This window comes from Scleropages formosus, chromosome 17 (genome assembly GCF_900964775.1).
Source record: "Scleropages formosus chromosome 17, fSclFor1.1, whole genome shotgun sequence".
NCBI lineage: Eukaryota > Metazoa > Chordata > Actinopteri > Osteoglossiformes > Osteoglossidae > Scleropages > Scleropages formosus.
This window is the reverse complement of record NC_041822.1, coordinates 18266527-18292712: the sequence shown is the minus strand read 5'-3', so window position 1 is coordinate 18292712 and position 26186 is coordinate 18266527. Positions and strand designations below refer to the sequence as shown.

General features: G+C 44.6%; 2 protein-coding genes across 6 annotated transcripts; both read right to left on the bottom strand.

Annotated features, from left to right (window-relative positions):
• Positions 1-632: 632 nt before the first annotated feature.
• On the bottom strand, positions 633-5038 carry elac1 (elaC ribonuclease Z 1). 2 transcript variants are annotated; one of them, XM_018758305.2, is made up of 4 exons: positions 4711-5038; positions 3419-3605; positions 1974-2489; positions 633-1590 (listed from the first exon to the last, which is right to left on the bottom strand). In XM_018758305.2, exons 2-4 carry the CDS (start codon positions 3573-3575, stop codon positions 1106-1108), a joined length of 1158 nt encoding a protein of 385 aa, XP_018613821.2. In that variant the 5' UTR covers positions 3576-3605; positions 4711-5038; the 3' UTR covers positions 633-1105. The 2 variants fall into 2 exon arrangements, with proteins under 2 accessions (XP_018613821.2, XP_018613822.2); XM_018758306.2 differs by lacking the exon at positions 4711-5038 and adding an exon at positions 3799-3872.
• Positions 5039-6651: 1613 nt separating this feature from the next.
• On the bottom strand, positions 6652-21876 carry me2 (malic enzyme 2, NAD(+)-dependent, mitochondrial). 4 transcript variants are annotated; one of them, XM_018758209.1, is made up of 16 exons: positions 21717-21876; positions 20536-20576; positions 16952-17075; positions 12632-12765; positions 12143-12292; positions 11531-11606; positions 11229-11390; positions 10851-11064; positions 10529-10626; positions 10037-10150; positions 9811-9922; positions 9581-9723; positions 9023-9125; positions 8318-8388; positions 7984-8082; positions 6652-7329 (listed from the first exon to the last, which is right to left on the bottom strand). In XM_018758209.1, exons 3-16 carry the CDS (start codon positions 17060-17062, stop codon positions 7165-7167), a joined length of 1752 nt encoding a protein of 583 aa, XP_018613725.1. In that variant the 5' UTR covers positions 17063-17075; positions 20536-20576; positions 21717-21876; the 3' UTR covers positions 6652-7164. The 4 variants fall into 4 exon arrangements, with proteins under 4 accessions (XP_018613725.1, XP_018613724.1, XP_018613729.1 ...); XM_018758208.1 differs by lacking the exon at positions 20536-20576; XM_018758213.1 differs by lacking the exons at positions 16952-17075; positions 20536-20576.
• Positions 21877-26186: the final 4310 nt, after the last annotated feature.

Genomic DNA, 26186 nt, shown 5'->3' with positions numbered 1-26186 from the left:
CCTAGTACTTCTGTCAGTGTACACATTATCAAATCTAAAAAATTGATTAATTCAATAAAATGTGAAACTCCTGTATGTTAGGCCAGTGGCACGAGGGGTTGAACATCTTTCCCTGTGTATTATTGTATTCAGTTCAATTCAATTTTTTATAGAGCACTCTTCTCATCTAGTGACACAGAGCACTGAACAAAGGGATCAGACAAATAAATATGACACTTGACTGTATACTAGAGTAGTACATTAGCCATGCAGTTATTAAAGCTAGAAGTATGTCTACCAGGCCACGGAGGAAAGGAAGAGAAACTCCCAACTGAAAGTCAAGGGAGAAAAAAACCTATGGGGGTCCAAGTTCCAGTGGCTTCACACCTCTCCTGGGCATTCCAGATTAAAGAAAGACTTAAGTCAATTTACAACTAATAACATTATAGCAAAGTGTTAACTTGATGTCCCAGTTCACACAGGTATGTGTCATCCATCATGGCAGGCGGTCATCAGCTTCAGTCAGCATGGTCAACACACCAAAATTATGCTACTTTCCTATGATTTCTGGGAGGGTTCATCTTGCTAAACATAATTATTGAAACATTTATTGGCTGTAATATCATGCTCAAATGTTGTCTCTACATGCCTGTTGGAGAAACACAAAAGGTGTACAGACTAGTTCCTCATACTTCTTTAGCACCGTTACTATTCAGATGCCAGTTGAATGATAGCACATTTGTGTTGGGATACTTTACAAAGGTCTCACAGAGGTAAAAATCTCAATTTAATAACCACGAAAGTGATTTATGGAACTTTTTTGGTTGTTTCTAAAACAGTAATGTGAAGAGTTCCACCTCTAAAAATATCTTCCGGTCAACTCACAAAATTCTACCATACATGAAAATGTTTATTACAAATACAGAGATAAAACTAGAGAAAAACTGCAGGTTAAAATTTGGCCAAAATTTAAATTTCAGCTTAATATACCAAGCACCAACCATGCATACACACCGATGATGTCATTCTAAAGTTCATTTTCATCTGAATCTGTCCAGAGAACTCAACAGAAAAACCCAGATTTTTAATGCAAAAGTAAATGCAATGAAAAATGTAAATTAATTTTTCATTTTGTGAGTCTCTTGATAGGTATGGTCAGTGTTAGGAAGTCCTCTGCCAGTAGCACCTCCACATTGGTGCCCTCCAGCGCCTCCTCAGCCTGCTTCTTCAGGTCCAGCACATTCTCCTCTTCACCCTCCTTACACTGGCTGACTGGCTTGTACCTTTGGCTGAAGTGATTCAGCACCAGCTTATGTGCCTGACAGGCTCGGGCCAAGGCTGCCGCCATGCTGGGTGTACTGTGGCCATGCTCCACCGCCCGTTCTTGTTGCTCGTCAGACAGTGTGGCTTCATGGATAAGCAAATCAGCACCTCTACACACACGCAGCGCATCTTCCTCACCCACCAACGCACTGCAGTCCCCTAGGATGCACACCTTCCGTCCACAGACGGGCTCCTCCAGAACCTCTTTCGAGGTCACCACTCGGCCATCCTCCAATGTCACAGATCCCCCGTTTTTCAGGCGCCCATAGTCCGGTCCTGGTTTCAGTCCTGAGAGTGAGACAGATAGAACTCCATGTTGGAAATGGACTCTTAAGGTCATATGTGAACCAAAATTTAGCTATTTAAAGCACCTGTGTCACTATAGCAAGAACACTGACAGCAAACCACAAAGCAGCGGCCACTCCTACGGACCAGGGTTTGACAATGTTAACGTAACGAGAGGAACTGTAACAATATTTTGAGAAGTTATATCTGTACAGTTTGTATGAATGCTTCTAGCACAATAGATTAATGATTTTAAATCTACTGCACGAAACTCAAGTTACATGCCATATATGGCATAGGATAAGATACAACCTACTAAATTAGAACATGTAAAGATGAAGGCTACAGGAAGCAAGATGCCAAGCATCTGGAGTGAGCTACAGTACCAAGCTGCTTCAACAGCTGTGTCTTCAGTCGTCCAGGCCTCTCTCGTTCCTGCACCGAGAACCCAAATGATGGCAGGCGGTGAAAGAGCCGGAATGCCTTCACCACAACACGCTCATCCTCCAAGAGAGTGTAGCAGCCATCTGCCTGACACAAGGATATGGTTCTACCAAGAACTTCCTGGGGGTGCAGATGGTCATCAGTGGGAGGTGCGGTCATGAAACCTATTTGACCCTCAGGGGGACACTGGTCCGCAGTAGGCTCCAACTCATGCACTGCATATCGGAACAGCAGCTGGGATGCTGACAGCCCCAGGGCCACACGAAGGAACTGTCTAAGGCCACGGGGGCCATAAATGTCAACATGAACAGATGAATGGGACTGTGTGTGTGACTCAGGCAAGACTGATGGCTGTGACTGAAGGGGAGGAAAGCTAAGGCTCACAGTACACAGCAAGCCAGGCAGTCCAAACAGGTGATCACCATGCAGGTGAGAGATAAACACCTTTGTGATGCGGCCTGAGGAGGGACACAAAGAGAAAGAAAGCCTCATTATTTCCATAATATGTATAAATCAATGCTCACTGACAGAAATACAAACACTAAATAATACAAGTGATCATCTTCAACAAAACACTTATAGGTAAGCATATTATAAAGCACTAGTGAAGTCCTTGGACAAAGGTGCTGAAGGTTTTCAGACCAATTTTAAAACCACTGAAACTTTAAAACTATACTCAGCAATTCCCTTCAAATCAAATAACCCTAGATATTTACTGACATCAAAACCCAGAGACAGCAATGTTCAGTTTATATGCAGCTTCTCACCAACTTTAACTGCTGTGAGAAAATTTTAATGGGGTGAAAATATTGTACCTGCCCATGTAAACAAAAAGCGACCCAACCAATGGATATTTCGAATTACAAAATTAACTTAATTTAGCCGTACCGACAATAAAGGCGGTGTATATTCAACTTAGCTAAACATCTGAAGGATGACTGGACTTTACTGAGACTTGGACAGGTTTACAAAGCAAATACGTCACGTGTAATAAATAAAAATGGGTAAATCACATGAACTTTTTTGCAAATTCAAATTCATAGTCATAGTGCAGTACGTGTTCCAACGGAGTTCTTAGAAACTTGATGTCCACATTTTTGTACTTGTTTTACCAAATGGTATCTCACAAGGCGGCATATAATGAAATTCTGGAATACACAGCTAAGTCAGTAGTTGATAAAATAAAATAAACGAGTGCTTCGCCTACTACACGTGGATTTCCATAAACATGCGCAATGAGGACAACGCCTGGACAGGCTCAATAATCGATAGTAGATGTATAGATCTAAGGCGTGACTCATCAAAGGTATGATGAGTGAGTGAACCCGCTGGGTTCTGTTATAATAATACAAATAAAAATTAAAAAAAACAGTAGGACATAACTCACTGGCTTTGAGCTGGCTTTTCATCAGCTGCGTCTGCGTTCCCTCGCCGCAGTCGAAGAGCCAGCAGTCGCCCTCGTTACGGAGAACGAGGGCCGAGGCGCCGCGGTGTGGGGACGGATACGCCGAGCCCGAACCCAGGAACGTCACGTCCATCGCCATGGTCAGCGCTCTGTGGGGGAAGGCGGTGCGCTACGGAGCGACCAAGCAGAGCAACATCATCATGGCTGACGAGGGACGAACGGATGGAAAGGAAGCTCGCGAGCGCCGTGTGGATGAACTCGTGCGCCGCACCGTAACGTGGCTCGAGAGTTAAGCGGGGCAGGAAGTGCGTGTTACCCAGCTGCTCACACTCCTCCTCGGGGCTCACGAAGATTATACTTACTGCTTGTCACAGCAGCACTTTACTTTCGAGACTTGATCAACCGCTATACCCTGCTCCCTTGGTGGTCCCGCGCACGAAAGGGTTAACCGAGGTTCTCGGTTCTGGCTCCGTTGTGGTGGAACGACCTCCCCCTCTCACTCAGAACTGCTGAAACTCCGTCTACATTCAAGAAGCAGGGCTCCGAAAACTAACCTCTTCGCCCATGATCTCTCAAACTCATGTGGTGTAAATGTTCATGCATCATAATCATAACTCCATGATCATCCTCAGATAACCCTTTACTCCTGTAAATGTTTGTGTACCTTAGAGAAGAAAAAAATGTCGGAAGGTGATCAGGATTAGTCTATCCTGAGTTTTATGCACTCTCGTCTCGTGCGATGAACATCGGTGCATAAAGCGGAAAGAAACAAACTTGGTTTACTTAAGAATCACATCATGTCTGCAACTATGAGTCTTTCTCCTATAATGTAATGTACACATTGTATTTCTCTGAGATGTACATGGCTTTGTTTGGAGAAAAGCGTCTGCTAAATGACTAAATGTAAAAATGACATGTCCTATTTTATGGGAGACTTGCCTCGTTACATTTGATTTGCACAAAAAGTACTTTACTCAGCGCTAATCCAACATAAAATAGTGTTGCAGCTCTAGCACACACGATCAACCTGAAATTAGACCGCACAATCGTCTAACAAAAGAAAGTTATAAAGAAGGGAACAGCTTAGTCAAAGTGAAATTAGAAGCTGAGGTGGGTAAGAGGTACATTGGATAATCATGGACACTTAGTTTTAAGTACATTTCTCTGGAGAAACTACTTTCGGAGTAGTTTTTGACAATACTTTTGACTTGTACTCGAGTATATTCTGGAGGAAAAAAAAAACAACACATTTTACTCGGAAACATCTCTCTTACCCTTTTCCTGTTACTTTCATTTCTATCATTTATTTCAAATGATTTATGGTTTAACCTTTTTGAAACAAATCACTTTACTGGGAACTGTTAGCGACGCCTCCTCCCTGTCAGGTGACGTCTTCTGTGTATTTCATTGGTCATTGTCAGCTGTCAGTTTTCACGTAAACCAATCACGTCTTGGTTACGGCGACGCAATCGTAACATCTCCTTAATTTCATTGGCCATTGCAATAATATCGTTTTTTCGTAAACATATAAATTGAATTTGAGGAATTGGATTTTCACACTAAATCCTGCTGCTCAGTAGGGCGAAAATCTATCCATCCATAGATTCGATTTGTGTTCATGAATAAGATTTTATCAATTAGCTCAATGCTTCTATCCGAAACAAAACAGTTTATCTACTTAAACAAAATATATAGTATTTATTAACAATGCAGCAGTAACTGTTAGGTTTCAAGCAATTATGAATTGTACCCAACTAGATTTTCCTACGGCGAGAGGATGTATCATACAGTGAGTATAGCACATCAGATTTACATTAGCTGACACTTCTCTGCAGTGCAAGTTACAGTGTTAAGGTACCTGCAAGTATTTACTAGCTGGCAGTTTAGTGTTTGGATGGACTTCACTACATTGAAAGTGAAAGTGAAACTTCATTTTCAACACTGATCGTGCGCACACAGTCATTGACTTCGAGCTTCTTGTCACATTCTTGAGTTACCTGGTACCCTGAGCCTTGCAAAGGAATCATAATGATGGTAAGGATGACTCTACCCACCTGCTAGCAACAATGCACTTGATAGACTAAGGTGATATTAGGAATGGAGGAGCAGACACAAATATGCCTTCCCAAATTTTACCCCAGTTTTCTCTGCTACTCAGACTCATGGTCACCATCTGCCAGTGGCGCAGTGCTACCGCTGAACTCCATCTGAGCTGTTGTCCAAGACAGCAGCACTTTTTAAACCAACAATAACTCATGCAGGCTGCAATGACATTTTAAAAATGAGAGAGCAAATAAATATGAAACAAATTTTTATTATGCACTTTGAAACAATGCTCACAGTGGTTTAAAGCAGCACGCTGACTGCTGGGAGAGTTCATACTAAGGCAACACCACATTACAAAAAATAAATTCCATAGATGTGACCAGACAGAGAAGCTACCTCACAGTCACCAGAACCAAGTCAGCAACAGAGTATAAGGGTATGAGAGAAGAATCAACCATAGGAAGTGAACTGGCACAACACTTTCAACCTCCAGAATATGGTCATTACTCTGTTAAAACCCTGATATCTGACAAGGCGAAATAAAGTGTTAACTGTGCAAAACTTGAGTTCAGACCCCTCTCTTCTCTCTCAGCCCTTGTTTGTGGTTCTTGATTTGTCAACACCTGTAGTTGCAGGTCTGCAAAGCAATGTCTGCTAATCCTGTCCACCACTTCTAAAAGAACCAGTGTGGACCTCTGAGGGAACAAAAGACAGACCAACAGGCTTCATTCTGAGCACTGATGTGTGTTCCACTGTCATGGGGTAGAACACACATGCCCAATATGAGTAACCAATTTATGAAAAATGGAGCCAAATCATAGTGATGTGTAAGAGTCAGTCTGTTAAGACGTATGGAGAAGACTGAGGTATGAAAGGTATACATGGAGATATTTGTTCCTGGCATTACTGTTCCCCCCCCCTTCCACCATTGCCACACCCTATGTAACATATTTAATTCTAGAGAAAAATTATCCTCATCCAACTCATCTGATTGGTGTAGGCCTCTTCCAGTGAGGGCTCTAAGGAGATCAAGTGATGCTGAGAAGTCATCCAGCTGAGTATGTGATGATTGGATAAGAAGCTAAAGAGGCACTTTTGTAGATTGAGCCAGTGAAGAACCCAACCCAGTGCTCTTTGACCTGGAGAGTTTTGCTTAAAATATTTCAATCTTTTTCAATGTTGTAATACTTTAATTACAACACAACCAATAGGACAAGCAACTGAATTCTAGATACATAAAACAGAGGTCAGCCCTTCAAATGTCAATTTAATAACTAAATTTTCTGAACACAAAGAACAAAACTGGGCTGAGGACACGTACAGAAATGGAACTTCACTGCTGGACATGTGGGGACCTTCAGTTCAAGGACTACAAGCTGTCTTGGTGCCCTTCATGGACTGCAGTTCCCTGCTGTAGGACAAGACAACACTGTGTACCTTAGAAAAAAGGGCTCTACAGGCATCATTACAGTGCAGTGCTTTTTAAAAACCCACATGTCAAGAAGGAAGTTTTCTAAAACACACATGTGGAGTGTTCAAAACTTTTAACATGGACAGGTGCTCAGGAGCACAGAGAAACTAAGAGCCCAGAACAAGCTGGACTGCAGGAGTGGTGGAGGCCATTGTTTCCATCCTCTTCCTGCCAAGCCACCGACACCCTCCCTCTGTCTCCTTCAGGTCCTCTACTCTATTTTAGGGGGAAGGTGGGAGGTGCCTGGCCACTCGTAGATCTCAGGAAGGAAGGAGTCATACTGGGTGTTCCACACAGAAGCCCTGACAAAGCAATCCTTGTCCAGTGGCTCAGGGTAGTGGAAGGCCATCCCACTGGCGTAGACGTACTCCACAACCTACGTGAGAGTCAAAAAGTCAATATTACTGCACATGAATGACTCTTTGTGTCCTTGGCCAGTCCCTTCCACACAGTGCTGCTGGCAATTCTTCCCCGACAGCTCTATGACTCAGGGGGTGTCAGTTTCAAGATCCGTTAACACATTCCTGAGTTGTAACATTGCTACGTGCATCTGAGCGCAAACAGGAAACTGAGTTCACCCCTTTAACTGATGCTCACACGAAAAACTAGCAGATGTAGAATGCAACACTCATTGGTAAGAATAAACAATAGCAGATGTTATATATTCACATTGGTACTATATACAGTGCGTGTGTATTTCAATATTCGTCTTTTTTTTTTCCTTTTACAGATCAGAAAAAAATGTACCAAGACAGTAAAAGTGCCTGGTACCTCAATCTGTCCAGAATAACACTATAATCTCTCCAGTCATCACTTCTGTTTAAAACTATATTAAATATATAGTTAAAACTGTCATGTATCAGCTAAAATCCACATTATTCACACTGGTATATCTGCATCTTAGCTTTTTACTCCATCAGTTTTTCCAGCATCATCAGTATTTTAGCATTATTTTAAGAGCTGGTTACACACTGGGGGCAGCTGCTGCCCATCATTTCCCCACACCATGAATGTGAGCCTCCGGACTGACCTTGACTGCTATTCGGATAGATACTTCTCGGATGTTGGACAAGGGTGGGTACAGTCGACCCTGACCCATCTCCTCATCGGTCAGCTGCTCAGCCAGAGCCTGAAATTACACACAGCCAATTCACAACACACATATACATAACTCTGATCGCTAGTATACTTCTCTCATACGTGTCACTAGCAGGAATCGCTTCCAATCACTGCCTCCCACTCAAACACAGATTAGAAAGGACCATCAACTGACATCCCAAATGTATGAAACCCCACAACATCTCCAACAGATGAATATTCACACACAGCACGGTTGCCTTTGGAGGCATCAGTAGAGCGCTGACCTTGGCAGCTTGCAGGAAGATGGTGTCACTGATGTGTCGCACCCCACTAAGGATCACTGCCAAGGCCACACCTGAAACAAGAGGGGCACCCAGCCATTAGTCCATACTTACCCCTAATGTAAAGGGGCTACAAATTCCCCCAAACAAGCTGCACATACCTCTAATTAACAACAACCTATAAAGATGAATTTTGACCATAATTTTCACTGGTTGTAAATCCCAGGCCTCCCAAAATAGCTTTACAAACACTAGTTGCAGGTTTGTATCCCCACCTACCATTGTAGTACCCTTTGTCAGGGTAATTACCCTAAATTTCTACAGTAAAATTAAGCCAGTTGTATAAACAGGTGAAATAATTGTAAGTAGCTAAACACTATGTCAGTTTGGAGAAAAGCGCCAGCTAAATGAGTAAACGTCTTCGGTTATGGTCACGATGGGAGCACATCCTGGGCATTTTTTCCTCCCACCTGTGCATAACATCTTTCACTTCTCATGTACAGGTAGAGAACTACCACAGGTAGCCAACCGGTTAAACAGTATTGCATGTGCATCTAACAAAAACCTGCAGGACATTTTCTGAAGAGGACCGTAGACTTGGTTCTTACTTGTCGTTGACCATGTACATGCGAGTTCCATAATTATATTTACAAGGTGTAAGATAAGACAGAGAACAAACTCGAGCAGTTGCAGTTCGTCCTCTCTCACCAGGGAATATGTAAGCATTGTTTCCTTGCCCAGGTGTGAGCACACGGCCATCGCTCAGAGTCACAGGTGCAAACGGGCTTCCACTGGCGAAAAGACACCGCCCCTGAAAAGCAGGCGATGAGTTTCTTGACACATGTTAACCATGAATTCCCAGCTCACACTTTTAAAACAAGTATATTTTAAAGACATTTCAAATGTTTCAATGGGAAATAAACACACTTAACATAAATGTGTATTAGGTACCTAATTAACAACTTTAAAATCGACTTGCTGTAATGCAAAAAGCTACTTCACTACGTATAAACAGACAAGTTGGTGGGGGGGGGGGGGGGGGAATTCTCCCAGTGTAAGTATGTGAGGATGGAGGGGATTGCACAGTACGTGTGTGTGTGTGTGTGTGTGTGTGTGTGTGTGTGTGTGTGTGTGTGTGTGTGTGTGTGTGAGAGAGATGTTCCATGTGTCCCACGTGAAGGTACAGCTACATAAATGGACAAATATGCACATGCAAGCATGCAGGTATGATTGTGGCAGGGTTCGAGCGTGTGGATCATTCTATACCTGTGTGAGGCTGTAAGCATCTTCAGCTGTGCACTCGGCTTTGGTCGTGGGGTTGCTCAGGGCAAAGATGATGGGGCGTTCATTCAGGGTCCCCATGGCGGCGAGGACGTCTCTGGTGAAGAGCGGTCCGGCTCCAGCCACGCCTGGAGAACAGGACACGGCACCTTCTGGGTTAAAACTGGATTTTAATGACTCGGGAGAAGGGAGACGGAGAAGTGCTGGTTTCTCACCAATGATAGCGGTTGGTCTTATGGTATTCACTGCGTCCAGGAAGCTCTGAACATCTCCTGGGCTCGGGTGAGCAAACACCTCCTGGTTACTATCTATCGCCTGTGCTCGACCCTGCAGACAGACGGACATGCAGGAACTGGCTGTCAGGGTGCCGTGGTATTGGGCGAAGGGGGGGGGAGGGGCTTAGCCCTAGTTCCTCTTTCACTCCCCTGGTCTGAGACTAACCTGCATCAGAAGTCCGTACTTGTCAAACATCCAGATCTTCTTCCTCGCCTCCGCCTGTGACACACCAGCCTCCATCATAGCCATGACGATCAGGTTGGCGATACCCAGAGCAGCCTGCAGATGGACATAATCCACAAAGAGGGGGCGAAATCTGGGAAGGTCCCAACTGACTTTTCCCAATGGTGAGGACTGTGGAACAGCATGAATAGCAGCACCAAAGAATATCTGACAAAAGATGCTGCTGGAGAGCAGTCAGCCATGAGAGAGCCAAGTAAAGCACTACAAACAGTGTTTGATACCAGCAGAGAAATATCAAAGACTGCAGTAGAACCTCTGCAGCTCAAATACAGATCAAAATGTTATACTAAACAAATGCAGAATTGAAGCTCTCTTCATAGAGGAGCTGACGTGTTACTTTTTCACTTTTACCCTCCCGCACAGTGTTAAAACCAAAATGAGAGTGACACTCAGTCGGTGTTTAGTTTCTCGTACCTCTCCAGCGCCCAGGAAGAGCACCTTGTGTTCAGTGATGGGTTTCCCGATGACCCTCTGAGCAGCCAGCAGCCCAGCCAGAGCGACCGATGCAGTGCCTTGACACAGGACCACATGGAAAACCCTACATCACCATCACGCGTCACTCAGAAGAGATGAAACGCAAGCTCAGCAGCCCCACCACGGACACTGACCCAGACACAAGACCACAGGAAGAGCCCTACTTTACCACCACCATACCGGACATGGAGAAAGAATGCACAAACACACACACACACACACACACACACACACACACACACACACACACACACACACACACCCTGGATGTCATCGTTGAAAGTGCAGTACTTCTCCCGGTATTTCCTCAGGAACCGGAAGGCGTTGTGGTTCCCGAAGTCCTCAAACTGAATCAGCGTGTCTTGGCCGTACTTCTCCACGACAGCCTCCATGAACTCATCAATGAGGTCGTCGTAGAGCTGGGAGCGATCCCTCTTCTGGTACAGACCCATGTAGAAGGGGTCCTTCAGCAGCATCTGTCGAGGTGGAGAGGCAGTGTGTCCAAAGGCTCCACCCAGATCCAACATGTTCATACGCGCGCGTTTTCGGCGCCAACGATAGCTGCCTGCCCTTCCCCTCACAGGTAACATTTCGGGAGCTCTGCGCGCCCCCATTGTCTACCTGTCCTCCTCACGGATACCTCATTGTCAGTTCCCACGTCGATGCACACAGGCAGGCAGCTCTCCGGCCTGATCCCGGCGCAGGCTGTATAGAGGCACAGCTTGCCCACGGGGATGCCCATGCCATACACACCGAGGTCCCCCAAGCCAAGGATACGCTCCCCGTCCGTCACGACCACCGCCTACGGCAGAACGACGAATCACGCGGCGTATCAAAAACAGCGTGACACAGGATAACGGGACACATCCTTGCGCACTCAACTTGACTGCATACACATATTCTGATTTAAGGTAACACCCGTTTCCTAGACAACAGGCCTACCTTGACATTGGTTTCGGGCCAGTTGTCCAAGATAGACCGTATGTGTCCTCTGTCCAGGATGGATACGAATAGGCCCCTGCGAATCATTACAGCAGTTAAATATGCAGCTGATCACACCGCATTTGTCAGGTTTATTCTCGGCAGTTAATCAGCATACGTTTCACGGATTGATCGCCTTACAATTTTACACCAGTCTCTTTTTTTTTTTTACAGCTCTGTGACAATGAATCCAGGTATGCGTTTTTCTACATAGAACAACAGTTGGTACCTTCTTGGGACTTAAACCAAGGTAAAATTTAATATTCTTTAACGACTGCTTATTGCTTAGCATGCAGTTATAACATTTAACATACATAGATAAAGTTGTGTAAAAAAAAAAAAAAAAAAAAAAATTCTAAGTTGTGGGGTTCAATAGCAGTTCTAAGCCTGTAGTTTTTTCTTTTTTTTTCCTTTTTGCAGGAAGTCCAGTTGTTTACTTACAGTCCCACATTCTAGTACAGTCTCTTACTACTGTTTAAAGCCCATTTCAGATGCCGGTGGTTTGACAAATTAGCGATGCAGGCAGGCAGCGCTTTCAGCCCCGCAGCAAGGCATCACGCCACGAGGACTTACTTGGGCCGCCGGAAGATGTGGCCGTACCGAGTGCAGGCCAGCCCCACCGTGGGGGTGTAGACGATGGGCATGAGCCGCTCGATGTCCTCCATGAGCACGCGGTAAAACAGACGCTCGTTCCTCTCCTGGATCCCCATCAGGTAGATGTACCTGAGGGCCAGAGGGGGAGAGTCCACCCGGAAACCTTCTTACACACCCTATACCTTCCTGTCTTTATAGAGACCGTTCTGAGAAATTAAGAAATCCTGAACAAACATACGGAGACATTTAAAAAAGGTCAAATCTGGCTCATATAATTAAAAGTGAAAACTGCTGTGATTGTTAACTATTTATTACTTCAAAATAAGGCTTCTTATGGAGTCACTTGCTATAGACTCAGCAGGCCATTAGCAACGCGGTAATACTATTTCTATACCACGTTTGAAAGTCAGCCCTACACAACATGCTACCACAGTGCTGTAGGCGAGCAGAAGGGGCACCCCATCTCACATCTCCAGCGGATCCGTCATCTTCTCCAGGTTGCGTTTGAATCTCAGCGCCTGGATGTCCTGGGTCTCTATCTTGGGCGGCAGTAAGCCTTGAAGCCCCAAGATCTGTCTCTCCTGCAGGGTGAATGCCATGCCCTTGGGAAGGGGATGACGTGAATGAACACGGTTACTGATGTCCACAAGTGGAAAGCGTAATGACGTTTCTCATGACCAAGAGCCTGGAATGGAGGCAAGATGGAGGTGTTGCTTCTTCAGGTTTGGACCTTAATAGGCAAGCCACATTGTAGTCTGCTGCTAATTTTTAACTCAAGGAGCCATTCGATGCTACTTTCAACCCAGGTGAGCCTAGAGACCTTCAGCTAGGTGTTTGAAGTGACCCGCATTGTGACGAAGGGAGCCCCGTGCATACCGATGCAGAACGCTGACGATTGTGTTAAAGGGAGTGCAAGGGGTGGGGTCCCAGCTGAAACTGGAGATACTACACACACGTGGGTTCAATAACTGGTTCTTCAGAAATAACTCCCACATAGAGTTGTTATTCAGCTCCACCCACCACTGCACCACTTCTGTACCGTGCTGCTCTGTTCTCATGTGTCATACACTGAAAAGAAAGCATGTTATGGAATATTACTCAAGAGCTTTTTTCCCCTCAACCGATACCAGGGACCACAGTGGTAAGGGCTGTCCAACCGACATCGAAAGACACTGGTTCAAACCCTTGCTCCTGCTATTGAACCTTTGGTATGGTATTTACCCTGTAAAGCTAGGGCTGTATATATGGATAAATGGCAATAAGTAGCGTAGTAAACAAAACTAACACTAAGTCACTTAGGAGAAAAGCGTCAGATAAAATAATGGACAACTTGTAAAACAGATGACAAACTGTATTTAACAGAAACTTTTAAAAAGAGTTTGATAAGTGGATATTTTAATCTTACAGAATATTAAAGAATTGTGAAATTCCACAAATCCTAATTATCCATTCCTTAAAGTGTGCAAGTCATTTTTACTAAGTTACAGGACTCGATATTAAAACACATTTACTTATTTAGCAGATGCTTTTCTCCAAAGCAACTTCCAATGAACTCTATGTAGCCTTATCAGCCCACACACCTTATTCACCGCGGTGACTTACACTGCTAGATACACTACTCACACTGGGTCACTCATCCATACATCAGTGGAACACACCCTCTCTGTCACTCACACACTATGGGGGAACCTGAACAGCATGTCTTTGGAGTGTGGGGGGAAACCAGAGCACCCGGAGGAAACCCACGCAGACACGGGGAAAACATGCAAACTCCACACAGACCGAGCGGGGAGATCGAACCCACGTCCTCTCGCGCCACCCAGGTGCTGAGAGACAGCAGTGCTCCTTGCTGTGCCACTGTGCCACCACAGGTGAACAGGTACTATTGTCAAAGGCACAACAGCAGGCTCCTTCCTAGGTCTAAAACCTGTAACCTTGTGCTGATAGGTCAAGTCATTAAGAGTTAGATCCTGCTGGGTTCTGCAGTTTTCATACTACTCATGACTTTGCTGTCTGATGCATCTCCATTCCCACCAGTGAAGTGTTTGATGGGCTTCCTCTAATACGTGATGTACTGTGTACAGGTACTTAAACACCCATTAGACCACAATTCAGCCCTCGTCTGTTGACAAGAACATGCCAAAAACTTCTCTTGAGGGTAGGAGAGAGAGTTTGTTGCCGATCAGGAACAAGTTCTCCAGATCTTGTTCAGCAGGAACGGGACAGCTGGTAGCAAAGCGGTCGGAGCTGCTGCCGCCTTTGAACCCAAAGGTCGCAGGTTCGACTCCCACCTTCAACTACAGTCAGCTCGAGCAAGGTACTCACCCTAAAAATTGCTCCAGTAACATTACCCACATGTATAAATGGGTAAATTATTGTAGGTAACTTAACATTGTAAGTCGCTTTGGAGAAAAGCATCAGGTAAACGTAATCTCTCAACAGACCCCCCTGGGACTGAAACATCAGCCATTTATACTTCCCGAACCATTAGTAACAGCTTTTCCAAGGAAAGGTCATGGTGATCCAGAGTCCATGCTGGAGGAATGGAATGTGAAACAGGGTACACCCTGGTGAGGATGTTAATCCATAAACGTCAGGAACACACACACACACACACACACACACACACACACACACACACACACACACACCCCATCTGATGAACGGAGAAGCCTCCCTCCTCAGAGCTGTCCGTACATTTATTCATTTAGCAGACACTTCTCCAAAGCGACGTACATCTCGCAGAAAATGCAATGCGTTCATTACATTAGGAGAAAGAGACATAGTTGCAGACGTGCGATTCTGAAGTACAGTTAGTTTCTTTCCATCATACGCACCAACGTTCATCACACAAGTAGCTGCATAAAACAGCTACTTCTTATGTAAAAAGTCCATAAAAAAAAAAAATCTAAGTCTTCATGACTGAAGTCTTTACTGCAGTTCAGAGTACATCAAATCTACAGCGCTATTCATTTCCATACTTCCTTTCAATACCCAGCGTCGCTCTGAGATGAGACTGAAGACATCCACCTTTACAGTTCCCAGAAGCCGGCGGAACACCTCAGAGAGCGGACACACCAGCGCATGCTCCGCGATCCATGAGAATGAGTTGAAGGCAAGTAAACAAAGATCCGAGGGGCTCCGTGAAATCGCGTGCGTGATCGACCCGAGCAACACGTCCACATTTGTCCACCGTTTACGCAGCCGAAGGATAAGAGAGACAAATTCGCCGTACTCTCGGCCGGCCTCGGAGAAACAGAGAGCGTCATGAGAGAAACTGAAAGATGCTATAAATGTTAGCAAGTAACCCGTGTGCCAGCGGGGTACATTGTGGCACGCACATCTACGACACCGAGACTCATTAAATGTGCTTCACATTAGATTTATTTACATTTATTCACTTAGCAGACACTTTTCTCCAAAGCGACCTCCAATGAACTCTATGCAGTGTTGAGCCCACATACCTTATTCACCACAGTGACTTACACTGGGTTACTCATCCATACATCAGTGGAACACAATCTCTCCATCTCACACACACTATGGAGGAACCTGAGCAGCATGTCTTTGGACTGTGGGAGGAAACCAGAGCACCCGGAGGAAACCCACACAGACAGAACATGCAAACTCCACACAGACCGAGCGGGGATCGAACCCATGTTCTCTCGCACCACCCAGGTGCTGCGAGACAGCAGCGCTACTCGCTGTGCCACCGTGCCACCCTGATTTCTCACGTTCGGATTCAGTTCTGCAGCCAGGAGGTCCATCTTCATAGAGCAAACTTCACGAGACACTCGTATCTCAACCCTGTCTTAGAGCAGATGAAAACTGCGTTCCTGCTGAACAACTTGCGGTGGTTATACAATTTCTTGAAAGGATATGCAGTTATTTATTTCCATCCCTTATATCATCATAATTTTCATCATTATTATTTATTCATGTAGCGGACACTTTTCTCCAAAGCGATTTACAACATTAACATGCTTATGATTACCCATTTACAAAACTGGGTAATTTTTAGCTGCGCAACTCCGGATGAGTACCTGCATCAAGGTTACCAGAGCGGGAGGTGGGATTCAAACCCAGGTTCTTTGAGTGCAAAACAGCAGCTCCAAACACACTACCTGCTGCCTCCTAACTTGATAAGTCACACTTCATAACACAAATCGTAACCTAGATCAGAGGTACGCAGCTGAACGAACGTCACTTCCTATGTGGAAGGAGCAACCCATCACACCCACGGGGCAGATGACAAAATGAGTCACTTCCTGTTGTAGCCCCCGCCTGCTCTCCCTCTACCTTCCCACTTAGTCCACGTGCTCTCAATTCTCTCAAAGCCTTTGGAACTGTGTCTGATACATGGCTACAATAGCAAAGAACTACTTCGGCTAACTGACTAAAAATATCCTATTTCGGACGGCACGGCAAGTAGCACCGGAGCCGCAAAGCTTCAGGGCTGTGGGTTTAAATCCAGCTCGGTCCATGTGCAGTTTGCACGTTCTCCCCATGTTCATGTGGGTTTCCCCCAACAGTCAAAAAATGTGTTTCAGATGAACTGGTGACTCTAAATCGTCCCTAGCGCGTGTGTCTCGGGGACTGTGCGATTGCCTTGCGATGGACAGGTGTCCCCTCCAGGGTGTTTCCACCACCAAGCTCAATACCTTTGGGATAGGCTCTGGACCACCAAGACCCAGCATAGGGTAAACACTAAATGGATGGGTCTCTTTCCATTTCACCTCCGCCTTTCCCCGGTCCATCTCCACCCGAGCTCCTCCCATCATCTCCTACCTTGTTTGTCCGAGGGTTGAGCATGAGCGGCTTGCCCTTCTCCTTGGTGTGGACCCAGCGGGCGGCGGCAGTCACGCACGGCCTCATGGCCCCGCGTATTCCGGACAGCATGGCCACGGCAACTCTGCGGATAAAAAGGACGAGGAAACGCGCGCGCGATGAACACGGACGCAAAGTGGCTTGCTAACGTCAAACGTCAAACCCACCAAAAGTCAGCTGGCAGGAAAACGCAAAACAGGCAGAGCTGCAGCCTGATTCGAAACACTGGAACGGCCTTAACAAAAAAAAAAAAAAAAAAAACAAACAAACAACATCAAAAATAACTACGAAAACAAGGCAGTCGAGCATTTTTACAAAAAAAAAAAAAAAAAAAAACCCCAATAAGTTATCTGTCGTATTCTCATGTCCTTAAGCCTTTAATCCTTGCTCCTTGCTTTAAGAAAATGTATATTTACTGTTCAGAAGTCACCCCCCCCCCGCAAAATCTTGGAACTTCAATTTTGCAGCCACATTAATCTCAAGTCCCGTTTTAATCCACTTTTTAGCTTATATATGGAGGATTATTTTTAATCCATCCTTTCAGAAGACAAAGTCTTAAACGCAGAGTTTGTACAGTGAGATCTGAACGACAATAGAGCACTCAGACATTATTAAAGTAATTCGCACACACGGGGGAGAAGGAACCCTTCTGCAGAGACACATGCAATTTCCTGCCACTCTCACCAGCGACACCAGAGCCTTTCAAGACCCTTCTAATCCTCCTTGTGGAACGATGCTAAAAATACGCAAAACCAACCAAAGGCTTCGCGGTCCTGGAGGAGATGAGTGAGGGTTCTGACCGTGCTTACTGAGCGCAGTGGAACAACAATACCTTGTTCACGCCATAAGCGCATCCTTTCCAGCAGTTTGTCGCGTAAATACGTGTTGATCGGACATCTGAACTCAACGCGAACATCCGCTTCCACCTGTAGGTGCGCGCTGCTCACGGTTCAGGTAAACGCGGTCAGGCTGCGGTCCGATGCACCGCCTCACCGTGACGCCGAGGATCACAGTGAGCCAGTTACATGCTTCCTCCCAGTTATCATCCACTCAAAATATTTTTTAAATAAATATTTACTGGATTTACAGCAATGGAAATCAGCACAGCATCCAAAGAAGTATCTTAGAGGCTGCAACTAAATGTTCAACTCTATTCATTCACCTGGGGCTTTTCTCCACAGCATTTTACAGTGTTAGGTTATGCACAATTATTTACCTATTTATATATTTATTTATTTACTTAGCTGATGCTTTTCTCCAAAGTGACTTGCACTGTTAAGGTTACAATTATTTACCCATTCATACAGCTGGAAAATTTTACCGGAGCAAGTTTAGGCCAAGTTCCTTGCTCGAGGGTACTACAGTCAGTGGTGGGGATCAAACCTACAACCTTTGGGTCCAAAGGCAGCAGCGCTAATCTCTATGCTACCAGCTGTCCCACAAAGGGGATTTTTGGGTTACATTACATTTATTCATTTAGCTGATGCTTTCCTCCATAGGAACTTAGTGTTAGTCCATTTACAATTATTTAGAGCCACGTAATTTTACTACAGCTGGGTAACTTTAATTGGAGTGACACCTTGCTCAGAGATACTATATACGGAGTGGTGATCTGAACCCGCGTCCTTTAACTGCAAGGCAAGAGTACAACCCAGTACACTTCCCCCTTGCACTGCTGGTAAATCACAACATACTATAAGCACCTGCAGTGTGTAAGTTATACTGAGGTACCATTAAACTCTACAGTGAACAAAGTGGAGTGAATTGCCAGTGGAGACAAAAAGAAGCAGCGAGTCTTTCAGGCTGGTAATCCCTTCCTTTGTGCTCTTCTCTTGTTATTCAAAAGTCGTCCGTCCAACCGTCCGACGCAACAGGGGTCTTTTTTCGTCTGCGCTGCTTCTGCTGTTCTTTCCCTTTTCGGAGAAATTCTTTCACCTGGACACATGAGCTCACTGACTGCAGCAGTGTTGGTTGAGATTTACAGTCATAATAATGAATCAAATCATTTCTCCAAAGCAACTTACAGTGTTAAGGTTACAATTACTGACCCATTTATACAGCTGGGTAATTTTTACTGGCTCAATTTTAAGGTAAAATATCTTGATCCAGACTACTACAGCCAGAGGAAGGGATCGAACCCGCGACCTTCGGATCCAGGCAGCAACTCTAACCGCTACGCTACCAGCTTTCCCATGGAGATGGAGCTGAGCAAATTTCCCAAAAATTTCCCCAAAGTTAACCAATTGTGGACAGTGAGTTACATCTATAACAAGCTGAATGCTACAATATAATTGCAAAGCATATCAGGAGTAAGGCTATGGATGGGAGAAGAGTCTGGGTTTTGGTGGCAAAGTCATCAGTTCTTCTCAAGAGCAGTTTCTGGAACATGTGGTTAAAGTGACATTGCAGTTCCACAGTCTGGGCAGAAGGTGACAGTCACACGAGAAACCTTACGTGAACGTCAGATTCCTTAACACGCCCTGCTGACCCCAGGCCTTCTAGAAACCAAAGCAGGTCCAGAAGGTGCTGGTGGGAAAGGGTCATTTGGTACAATGAGCTTTAAGCTCCGCCCACCTTGGGGAAAACACCACCCCTTACACCCGGGACACCGGTGTACAGGAGGAGTGCTGAGCTCACATCTTTAAGGGTCACGCAGAATGACCTTTCTCACCCAGCCTGGTCTGTGGGGACAAAGAACCGGAGCTGCAATCAGTTCTGCGGTATTTCATCTTCCAACGTGCACTCTCGATGGATCCACGTGCGAGGGCAAGTCAAAAAGTTTCCACAGTAAATTTAAGAACATTACCCTGGATACCTTTCCACTTACCCTCATAAACTGGACCAGACTCTACCATTTGCCCACAATGGATTCCAAAAGCCAAATTACCCCTTTCACACCAATGTCCATATATATCAAAGCTAAATGAAATAGATATTATAATGTATCTCTGTCTTTTGCTTTATGAATAAGCAAAACGGGTACATACTTGTCCAGCAATGGCATCAGCAATACGTGTAGTACGCAAGGCACCATATTAGGCAAACACTACAGAAATAAACTGTAAACTGTAAGTGTCAGCACTCATGCAGCATCAGAAAAAAAGAGAAACAGAATGAAGTGAAACAATCTGTGAGCACAAATAAAAGAGGAAGCAAAAGGCTGCGTTGCTCACTTCAGCAAACACGCCAACCAACGTCAACAACCTCTCGTCACAAGTGGGGTCGTGAGCGGGAGCCTAACCCGGCAACACAGGGCGCAAGGCCGGAGGGGAGGGGACACACCCAGGATGGGACGCCAGTCTGTCGCAAGGCACCCCAAGCAGGATTCGAACCCCAGACCCGCCAGAAAGCGGGCACTGGCCGAATCAGGAATTGTTAGATGTTGGACTAATGGTACTGAAGGCAGTCAGCTGTACTGCGGAGGCTCCTCAGCAGTTTCCTCACAGCAGCGACTGTGTCAGTAAGACGGGTTACTGCGCTGCCTTCGGAAAGAGGAGCTGAGAGCGAAGGGACGCAGGCACCGCCGTATCCAAATCCACGCGTACCTGCGATCCTGCTGCAAGCCCGGCTTCCGGCTCCAGTTCCACTGTGTGCAGAAGGAAATTATTCATCACACCGCATTGTTTTACGATCAAACAGACCAAAGGGCAGGTACGGTACTGCGGGCACGGTAAGGTGTGTTATCTCTCAATGAGTTAGCGAAGGAAAAACACACCGCTGAGTATCTGCCGCTCTGCAAAGACACTGTTTTACTGGCTGTTAGTCAATTACTGAGGTTGTTGGTTTGAATCCCACTCCTGCTTTAATAGCCGTGATCACCGAGCTCGAAGCGATACAGTAAGAAAACCCAGTTGTACAAATGAGGAAATAACAAGGTTTCTTTGGATAAATGTCAGTTAAGGAAAGAAATAATAAAAAAAATGACAACCAGAAATTTCATGGGTCATGGGGGGGGATTCAAGATTCAAACCGGATACCCATTAAGATGAACATATCTCTACTGCTCTCAGTGGCCATTAGCTGACCTTAGAGGGGGAAAAAAAAAAAAAAAAACACAATGATCTACAGAAAGGGAACAGCACTGACAACCAGTTCACACTTTAAAAAAACATAATCATTGCTTTAGCAAGTTTTTTTCCCCCCAAAAAAAAAAGGTTGTTAACCACACCGCTTATTATTTACCAAACAAGGTGCGCAAAGGCCTTCTCGGGGTGCTGCTCTCACATGAGACTCGGGAGGGGAATCGAAAGCGCAGCACGGTCGGTGCGGGGTTTCGAGCACAGCGCGTACTGCGCGCGCGGGGAGCGAGCGAACCAGCGAGCGCGCGCCACCACCACGCGCACGCCGGAGCCGCGGTCACCCGACAAAAAAAACTGCGGCACGCAGTGTAGTATTAGCACCACGCCGCTGTTTAACAGGCACCCATGGCATCTATGCAACAGTGTAACCGCGTTGCTTTCTTACACCGATAGGAGGAAATCTTAGGCGATCGTCAGACAAAATTCACAGATGGAAACCGGTGTGCAATCCCAGAGGCCAAAACAAAATCTCAGTTTTATTACACAACTCAGACGCAAAATGATCAACAACAGCTAGTAGTACACACTGTCTTACTTCTGTTTAGAGCTACAAGAATTTTTTTTTATCGTAGCCAGATATGAACCATTATGTTGACTGTAATGCAAAGTGAAATGATGAAAACCATGGAAACAATAAACGCACTTACCTTTGTCTAGAACTAGGTGGAACTCTGAAGGGTCACAGCGTGAAGCTCGTAACCATCTTATGTTGGAAGTCGGTGGGCAACCTGAGCATCCGACCGCCCACCATCAGCAGCGCTGCTCCACACGCTATCGATCCAACGAGAGACCAGCGTGCAGCGTCCCGGCGAGAACTAGAGCGCTAAACCAATCGGAACGTCCGAAGTGCTAAGCCAATAAAAACGTCGAAGCCATGTGCGCCAATACAAATTCGCGTTTGGAATTTACCGTAGAAGCTAGTATACACGTGCACTTAAAGCTGGAAATGAATCTGTCTTCTTTGCTGTGTCCTACACATTACATTTAGCTTTGAAATACACTTTTTATGCATTTAAATATGTGAGTGCATCTTTCTTTATAGTGTGTGTGTGGCTTTTTGCTGCAGTTTCTGAAGTATTTCCATATTCGTCGATAACAAAAGTAATGTATCATGCCACGTACAAGTAGCTTTACGGTAAACAGATGTCCGTCACCATGAATTCCCAATTCAAATGAAATTAATACTACACTACTGACAAGAGGAGATCTGGAATCTTCCAGAAAGGAGCACGGTATCGCCAGAAAAACGAGGGTGGAAGATAATTTGATTATGCGAACAGATACGGTCTCCATACATATGTACTGATGTATGTGTCTCTTCTAGCATTTAAAATTGCACAGCAGTTCTAGTCAGATAAATTAAATCAATGGAATGTAGAGTAATCCATATAAGCCAGGACTGCAACAATAAAACGTAAACTTATATATTAATAATATGATGTTCTTATAATTTATATAATAAAATATATATTGTTATATTGTTAACCTACAGCGGATAGTCCGGACGGCTGGAGGAATCATCGGCGCACACACCCCCCTCCATAAATTGTACTCGTCCAGAGTGAGAAAATGGGCGGGCAAAATCATCCTAGACCCTTCGCACCCAGGCCACTTCCTCCTTGAATATTTTCCGTCTGGCTGGCGCTACAGGGCACTAGGGCACTGAGCACAAGAAAAGTTTCTTTCCTCAGGCCATCTACCTCATGAACAGCTAAATGCCCCCCTAGGGAGTAAACTGGTGCAATAAACAACGCTATTTATATTTATTTTTTACATCATATCTCTTATTTACTTTCCCTTGCATTGTATATAACATACCCTGTACAAACATATAATGTCTAGTGTCTCTTTTGTATATTGTGTACTTATATATTTTTTCTTTTTTATTAGCCCGCTCTACTCTCATTATCTGTGTCTTGTCACTGTCACTCTTTCTGTGCTGTGGAAGTTCTTGTCACCAAGACGAATTCCTTGTATGTGTAAACATACTTGGCAATAAAGCTCATTCATTCATTCATTCATTCATTCATTAACTAAGCAGTGAGTACAGCGAGTGACTTCGTGCGAATAATTACCTCTCCAAATAGCTGAGTTTGTTCCCATAAACCTAAATATTCATATGAATTCATGAAAATGCGGCGTTTAGGCAACGCACCGATTCAGTCCAGCAGTATAATTCAATTAATTCGACTCGGTGCGAAAAGTTTCACTGACAATTACGTGATATGTGCTGCACGGATCCGAGTCGCCGTTGAGACTTTAATTGGTGAATATAAATCGCATTACACTGCCATCATCTGGGACTATGAAGTCTTGTTTACACAGTGTGAAGGCTAACAATCTGGATTAGTGGACGGGGGATTTTTCATTTTAGCGATTTTCTTCAGTTTGGACCTCAGTTGTCATAATATCAATGTGTGGACATTCTCCCACCAAATTTAAATCTTAAATTAATATTTCGTTTATAAATGCCATGTGCGATATAAGTGGAACAACAATAATAAAATGCAAACGTAGAAATGAAAGACTGAATGTAAAGAGAGAATTTAATAACATCGAAAAGGAGAAGTAATCCTGTCAGATTCTCTTGAGGCAGGACATTTGGGAAAGAGGGGCGGGGTTTGTGAATGGGGCGGAAGTGATTAATTGGGGCGTGTCCTGTGTGGATGGGGGCGTGGCATTTACGTTCATTCATTTAGCTGAGGCCAAAGCCCCTTACATTTATTTATTTAAAAGACGCTTTACTCCAAAGAGACTTCCAATGAACTCTATGTAGTGTTACCAGCCCACACCCCTTATTCACCAAGGTGACTTACACTGCTAGATACACTTTTTACAATGGGTCACTCATCCATACATCAGTGGAACACACTCTCTGTCACTCACAATAACCTACCCATTCATACAGATGGGAAATTTTACTGGAGCAATTTAGGGTAAGTACCATGTTTAAGGGTCCTACAGCTAGAGGTTAGATTCAAACCTCTGACCTTTGGGTCTAAAGGCAGCTCTAAGCACCATACTCCCAGCAGCCCTCACATATGCTCTTTTATAATGGAGGCATGGCAAATGGATCTGTAAAGCTAGAGGAGAACTTGCTCAATTACACTGGATATACAGTAGGGGAGGCAAATGCCTTTTTTAGTTTCAACTTCACATGTGTCTGATTTGAGACAATAATGTTGATTTTCATTTAGTTAATGCTTATGCTGCTGTTTACTGGGCTTATTAGCAGTGACTTGCTTATGCTTTGGGTTTTTTCTAAAAAAAATTGTCATCATAGTTGGTTCACCTGTAGAGTTCTTTATTGTATCGATATCTTGATTCTGAATTGTGCAACTGATATTTATATATATACAAAATGTAGTTAATGTAGAACCATTACAGCTTACTCTAACGGATACACCTACAGTACACTTCTTGTTGGATTTTGAGTTTGTAACTGTTGGTAGAAAACTAACTGCTACTTTGGCATTGTCATTTTGCCCCAGTCAATCCACATTAGGTCCACGACCAGCCATCACTGTCCTGCAGTAGTCTCCACTTCTGGTCCAGGGGGACTGTAATTTGCCCACTGTCTGTACCCTTCTTTCCATTCCATGAATGGGGGTGTCAGTAGGACAACGTATCCCACCATGCTCCGGCATCCAGCACGACAACATTTTGGCAGCTTGGCCTTTGCCTGGCAATTCCTCCTGCCAATGAAGCGTGGGAGAATCCTCCCCAGATGCTGAGGTCAGTCTTCTCAGCAACTGCAAACTTTTCCACTCAACTGTAAAACAGGAGCTGCGTTAAAGAGGAGGCGTGGAGTGGTCGGGGGCCGCGTTCGCCTCAAGCAAACTTGTGCAATGAAGTTTCACTGAAGCATCAATGCAAAACAGATGAAGACGATTGCTAGGGTATTTAGGTAACATGCGGTTTGAGAAAGAATACAGTGAGAATGTCTTTGTCAGGAATGGGGACAATAAGGTCTGAAAACATTCTGATATTCAGAACGTGCTTGAAATATATCATGTTTGATAATTACTGCCTGGATTGCCTCCTGTGCTTCTGCCTGGTTTTGTAGTTTCCATGTCTGAATGATGCTATCAAAAATGGTGACATACTGGTTAAGTCTATAAACTTGCAGAGTGCCCCTGTTTAAATTTCCGTTCCTGCTGTTGTACCTCTTAGCAAGTAAAACTTACCCAGTATTACTCAAGTTATAGCCAATTATATAAATAGATAAATCCTGTAACTGTAAGTAGCTTGTACAAACAACACTATCTGCCAATAAGTTAGTTTGGAGAAAGGCATTGGCTAAATGAAGTAATAATAATCAGGCTGGTCATATTACCAGTAAATGTTAGCAGTTATTTAAGTTATGTATTTCCACTGCAGGGGGTGCGGTGGCGCAGTGGGTTGAACCTGGGCCTAGGGTTCAAGTCCTGTTTGGGGTGCCTTGCGACAGACTGGCGTCCCGTCCTGGGTGTGTCCCCTCCCCTTAAGCCCTGTGTTGCCAGGTTAGGCTCTGGCTCTCCGTGACCCCATATGGGACAAGCGTTTCAGACAGTATGTGTATATTTCCACTGCAGTCTGGTATTGAAATAAGGTATTTTCTTGATACACACTGAAATCCTCTTCAACTGTACCACATAAAATGATCACACAGAAAAACTTAAATAATTAAGTAAGGAGGTTTCAGCAAAAGCCTACATAAGCACAGGCTGCCAAGAAATGAGTTGGGCATCTGTGATTTAAGTCAATAAATGCATTTAAATCCAAACTTGTGTTTATAGTAAGTACAGCCAAGTAACTGAAAAGTACTGCTGTCTGTTGCAAATCGTATTCCCTGGTGTAAATCGTGCTTCCTTAACTTTATCATTACACAGTTATCAGCTGGCTTTGACTAGTGCATGTTACTTCACTGTGTAGGCATTTTCAAGAAGTGGAAAAAGATAGGATGCTCATTCATTAGTTGTGTCCATAAACTGAGACATCATAAAATATAATGCTTTTCATTAGTCTGGTTTGCAGTTGTGATGTTATATTTCACAGCACGAATAGTTGTCCGACTTGAAGACGTTATCACTTTTGTGATGATCTCCAGACTACTATGTATCCAGAAGTATCTCATT

Bases quoted from the DNA above. Each gene is read 5' to 3' on its own strand.
- elac1 (XM_018758305.2), bottom strand. From the start codon at position 3,575: ATGGCGATGGACGTGACGTTCCTGGGTTCGGGCTCGGCGTATCCGTCC. The intron at 2,490-3,418 runs GTGAGTTATGTC...GTCCCTCCTCAG, and splicing joins GAAAAGCCAGCTCAAAGCCA to GCCGCATCACAAAGGTGTTT. The intron at 1,591-1,973 runs GTACTGTAGCTC...TCTCACTCTCAG, and splicing joins ACAGCTGTTGAAGCAGCTTG to GACTGAAACCAGGACCGGAC.
- me2 (XM_018758209.1), bottom strand. From the start codon at position 17,062: ATGCTGTCCGGAATACGCGGGGCCATGAGGCCGTGCGTGACTGCCGCC. The intron at 11,607-12,142 runs GTAAGTCCTCGT...AATGATTCGCAG, and splicing joins CACATCTTCCGGCGGCCCAA to GGGCCTATTCGTATCCATCC. The intron at 10,151-10,528 runs GTACGAGAAACT...GTCCATCTGCAG, and splicing joins TCTTCCTGGGCGCTGGAGAG to GCTGCTCTGGGTATCGCCAA.